This window comes from Physeter macrocephalus, chromosome 7 (genome assembly GCF_002837175.3).
Source record: "Physeter macrocephalus isolate SW-GA chromosome 7, ASM283717v5, whole genome shotgun sequence".
NCBI classification, from domain to species: Eukaryota; Metazoa; Chordata; class Mammalia; order Artiodactyla; family Physeteridae; genus Physeter; species Physeter macrocephalus.
In genome coordinates, this window is record NC_041220.1 from 8,471,462 (window position 1) to 8,476,737 (window position 5,276).

The following is a 5,276-nucleotide window of genomic DNA, read 5'->3' on the forward strand; positions in this document are numbered from 1 at the left end:
TCCTCCCGGACCGGGGCACGAACCCGTGTCCCCTGCATCGGTAGGCGGACTCTCAACCACTGCGCCACCAGGGAAGCCCGATACTTAGTTTTTTAACACGGGAGTCTGTATGAAAAAAAATTTTCCTAAGAGGGAAACATCTGGAACATGTCTATAGGCAGGCGTGTCATTCAAACATTTGGTTCAAAGACCCTTTTGATGTTTGTTTACATAGCTGCAAGGGCAAACCGCATTTTCAGGAGAAAACAATGGTTCTGTGGGAACTTCTCTCTGTGCTGAACATATTAATTATTCCACTTCTCTTCAGAGGAAAATTTATAATTACAGCTGGAGTAGCTCCTCACTACTTAAGCATGACTCTTAGCAGTGCTCATAAATTCTTTTTTCTAAGAACTACTTGATCTGGGTGGCATGGTGTTTATCCTTGCTGACACATCTGTCAACCAGAAGCTATCCATAAAGCAAGGACAGGGACTTCCCTGGTGGTCCAGTGGTAAAGAATTTGCCTTCCAATGCAGAGGACACGTGTTCGATCCCTGCTCAGGGAATTAAGATCCCACATGCCGCGGGGCAACAAAGCCCGCGCGCAGCAACTACTGAGCTCACACGCCTCAACTAGAGCCCGTGTGCTGCAAACTACAGAGCCCATGCGCTCTGGAACCGGCATGCCACAACTGTAGAGCCCACGCCAGAACTAGAGAGAGGACTGCGTACCACAACGAAGAGCCCACGTGCCGCAACTAAGACCTGATGCAGCCAAAAAGAAATTAAATAAATAATAAATAAATCTCTAAACAACAACAACAACAACAAAAGCAAGGACAGAATCTTAGACGTAGTAGAGAGGGAAGGAGAGAAGGGACAAGAGATAAATTGCTTTGTCTATTTCAAGGAGGCTGATTCATCCATTTGGTGAAAAGGAAAAAATGGCACAAATCCTTTAGTCTGATTAAGGATGATATGGATCCTTTGGGAGATATCCAAATGATCATCCAAGCTACGGTCCCATTAAATAAACAAAGACAACTTTCAGGTATTTTGAGGCTGCTGACATGGTCTCAGATGGTCTGATTTGTGTGTGGCTGATTTATTGCAGTGTGAATGGTGGGGCTAGTATATCTATCTGGCTGTGAAGAAAAGAAAGTTCTAGTCCTGTCTGCTTTCAGCATGTTTCCTTGGACGTACCCCCAAGTGTGAGTTAGGAGCTGATTTATGGTTACCATATCATTTCCTGTCCCTAACCTATTGGGTCCTGCTTTCATTATAGACTCAGAATTTCTCAGCCAGTATGTATTGATCTTGAAGAAAATGCTGCTGGCAAGTGTGGGTATTTGCTCCAAGATTTCTCATACTAATTTCTTAGATTTCTCATATTAGCCTGGTGAGCTTCCATAGGAGAATTTATTTCTTCCTGTTCTCTTTGGTATTTGGGCATATTCCCTGGCTAATAGACTGTTGGTCAACACTTTCAGCTGCGTACTTGTATCTCGTAGAACCTGTTAACTCAAAGAAATATTTTTTTGTCGACCTTTTTTTTGTTGTGTCTCACGGCTTGTGGCATTTTAGTTCCCCAACCAGGGATCAAACCCAGGCCCCCTGCAGTGGAAGCATGGATTCCTAACCACTGGACCACCAGGGAATTCCCAAGAAATATATATTTTTTAAAGTACCTTATTTCATTTTTACTAGTCATTCATTCCTTGCTTGGGAAAAAAATAATTTGATTAAAATAAAAACGAACTTATCTACAAAAGAGAAATAGAGTTACAGATGTAGAAAACAAACTTATGGTTACCAGGGGGATAAGGTGGGGAAGGGATAAATTGGGAGATTGGGTCTGACATATACACACTACTATATATAAAATAGATAACTAATAAGGACCTGCTGTACAGCACAGGGAACTCTACTCAGTACTCCGTAATGGCCTATATGGGAAAAGAATCTGAAAAAGAGTGGACATGTGTATATGTATAACTGATTCACTTTGCTGTACACCTGAAACTAGCACAACATTGTAAGTCAACTATACTCCAATAAACATAAAAAATTAAAAAAGAGAACTTCATATATATATATATATATATATTTATTTATTTATTTTGGGAGGGTAGTCCCTGGTTTGTTTATTTCTTAAAAATTTAGGGCTATATAAAATCAAAAGCACCTCACAAGTGATATGATTAACATGCTACTAAGTAAATAGCACAAGCTGAAGAACATTTTCTTTTAAATGGAGGATTTCTAAATTGAATGTCAGGAAGGAGAGATGTAACAATAGAAGAGAGGATATTTACCGGGATTGCAACTGCAGTTCCCAAAATGAATAGGAAACAAATCACAGACTTCATTTTTCTAGACCTGTAAACCAAGAAGATAATTAGCAGTAGTGGGTAAAAGTTTCCTTGTAAAAGATTAAAAGATACTCTGCTTAGCAAATATTGAGCTTGATACTGTCCTTTGTATTTAAAGGCAATTGTTGTCTTTGTGGACTAACAGGTCTGAAAAGACCGATTAATGACAGTTTTTACCAAATCATGTCCCTCTGAGAATGACTCCTTGATTTTTTGGCCCAGCTGTGTTTGGCAGAACCTGTCTTTGTTTTGTTTCGTTTTAATTAATTTATTTATTTTCTTTTATTTTTGGCTGCATTGGGTCTTTGTTGCTGCGCGCGGTCTTTCTCTAGTTGCAGCAAGCGGGGGCTACTCTTCATTGCGGTGCATGGGCTTCTCATTGCGGTGTCTTCTCTTGTTGCGGAGCACAGGCTCTAGAGCGCAGGCTTCAGTAGTTGTGGCACGCGGGCTCAGTAGTTGTGGCGCACGGGCTTAGCTTCTCCGCGGCACGTGGGATCTTCCTGGACCAGGGATCGAACCCGTGTCCCCTGAGTTGGCAGGCAGATTTTTAACCACTGCGCCACCAGGGAAGCCCACCTAGATTTGTTCATGACTATGCTTTCTTGGATAAAGGCTTTATGCTGATCTTGGTTCTGAAGATATGTGAGTGTTCACAGTGAATGTAAAAGTCACAAAGTGAAGTAATATAGTGGGTCAGGTTTGGATTAAACAAACTGCTTCTTTGGCGTTGGAGAAACTCATACATTCAATAGAGATTTTTAGAAATGAGACATCGCACTGCCCTACGGGGGCCATCCACGTTCACTAATTTAGAGGTCGCACATTGGGAATCTGTGAGCTGGTGGTGGCTTGCAGATGGGTTGGGTTTGGCAGGCACTGTGTGTTTTAAACTAGCATTCTAAAATCTGGAGCTTTCATGTGAAAATTCAGATTTGTAGTTTCTCTTGAACCATTGGGCCTCTTAGCACCAATATGTCTTTATGGCAACCGCTGGCTGGATCTGAGTTGAGACTATCATCTATAAGTGATGCTGGCAGTTGTACCTGGTCTGTCTCATTTTTGTTATTTGCCATGCATTTGAGTTTAATTAGTTCCAAATGAACTTATTTAGTTTAGAGATGAACCAAGTGAGGCTCAGAGAGGCTAAGTAAATTGGCCTCCACGTGAACTCTTAAAATAGTGGGCTGTCTACATTTTCTTGCAGAGTATCCCTAAGCCTGATAGTCTGAACTCTGACTGGGATTAGGGGTACACTTTTTATTCTTTAATAGAGATTCTCTGGATCTCCCAGAACTAGAATATGACTTTTAAAATGATTTTTTAGAGTCATAGCTTTATATATAAATACATCCATAGAGCTTTAAATATTACTTTGATGTTTATAAAGAAAGTGAGCAATTTCTTCTGCTAGTTACTCAATATTTTTAAATAACTGCTTAGGTGGGTATTTAAAAATATCTTAATATCTAACAGTATTCAATTAATTTAATGCTGTAACAGCTATCACTTCACACACACACAACACAGTACTCTTTTTCTCCTCCTTCCCCTCCCCTTTTTCCTAAAATAATTGTGTCACAATTCTTATTTACATCACTATTTAACATTATGACAAGGGAAATATTCTTCACAGCTGAGCCAAGTAGCAGTTTCTTGTGTTGAATAATACTTACATTTCTTTTCTTGAACAATATTTTGTTTTTGTCTGGACCTAGAAATTGCCTCCCTTTTCAAAGTACTTTCCCATGTACCCGTCACTTATTCTTCCCAAATTTTCCAAGGTGGGTGAGGCTATTAAGATAAATCATTATCTAGAATTTAACATTCCTTCACTCTTTTCACCAGTATTTATTAGGTTTATGGAACTCTAGTCATTTATATTTTAGATCAGCGTATTATTACCAGTCTACTGTTTTGGAAAACTGTTTAGTATGGTTTCAGGCAGGGTCTCTTTGTCTTGGCACTATTAACGTCTTGGGCTGGATAATTTTCAGCCGTGAGGGCCGTCCCGTGCACCGTAGGATGTTTAGCAGCCTCCCTAACTTCTACCCATTGCATGTCAGTAGTAAGTCCCTCAATCCCCGCCAGTTATGACAACCAAAAATGTCTTTAGACACTGCCAAGTGACCCTGGGGGGCAGATTCACCTGATTTAGAACTACTGTCTTAGTAGAAGGAACATGGTGCTTTGGGATTAGAAACACGTGCATTTGAACTTGAACCCACACTTGCCATCCATGTAATCTTTGGAAACTTACTTAACCCTCTGAACCCCAGATTCCCCATCTGAAAATGGGGATAACACCTGTGATGGTTAATTTTATGGGACAACTTGACTGGCCTGTGGGACGCTCAGATAGCTGGTTAAACATTATTTCCAGATGTGTCTGTGAAGGTGTTTCCAGAAGAGATTAGCATTTGAATCAGTAGACTGCAGAAAGCTGATTGCCCTTCCAGTGTGGGTGGGCTTCATGAGATTTGTCGAGGGCCAACAAAAAGTTGGAATAAGGGAGAATTTGCTCTCTCAGCCTCACTGTTTGAGCGGGAACGTTGCTCTTCTCCTGCCCTTGGTCTGGAACATATACCATCAGTGTTCCTGGTGCTCAGGCCTTCAGACTAGAACTGCAGAGTTACAGGAGATCACCATGTTTACTGGGTCTCCAGCTTGCAGAAGCCAAATCATGGAACTTCACCAGTGTATATAGTTGAATGAGCCAATTTCTTATAATCAATCTCTCTCTCTCTATAAACATAAACATAAACACATATCTATTCCCTGCCACCCTGGAGAACCCTAATACAACACCTAATTCAGTTTTGTGAAGAGTAGAAGAAATAGTATTTGTTTTTTTTTTTTTTTTTTTTTTTTTTTCCGGTACGCGGGCCTCTCACTGCTGTGGCCTCTCCCGTTGCGGGGCACAGG

General features: G+C 40.7%; 1 protein-coding gene and 1 long non-coding RNA gene across 2 annotated transcripts in view; one reads left to right on the forward strand and one right to left on the reverse strand.

Annotated features, from left to right (window-relative positions):
- Positions 1-5,276, forward strand: part of LOC129392231 (uncharacterized) — a 35,581-nt gene that overhangs the window by 25,479 nt on the left and 4,826 nt on the right. The window lies entirely within an intron of this gene.
- The window catches only part of SPARCL1 (SPARC like 1), a 59,881-nt gene that overhangs the window by 20,641 nt on the left and 33,964 nt on the right, over positions 1-5,276 (reverse strand). The window contains exon 2 of the mRNA XM_007108920.4: positions 2,298-2,361. Coding sequence (XP_007108982.1) covers positions 2,298-2,351 — 54 coding nt within the window. The 5' untranslated portion in view covers positions 2,352-2,361. The remainder of the gene's footprint in view (positions 1-2,297; positions 2,362-5,276) is intronic.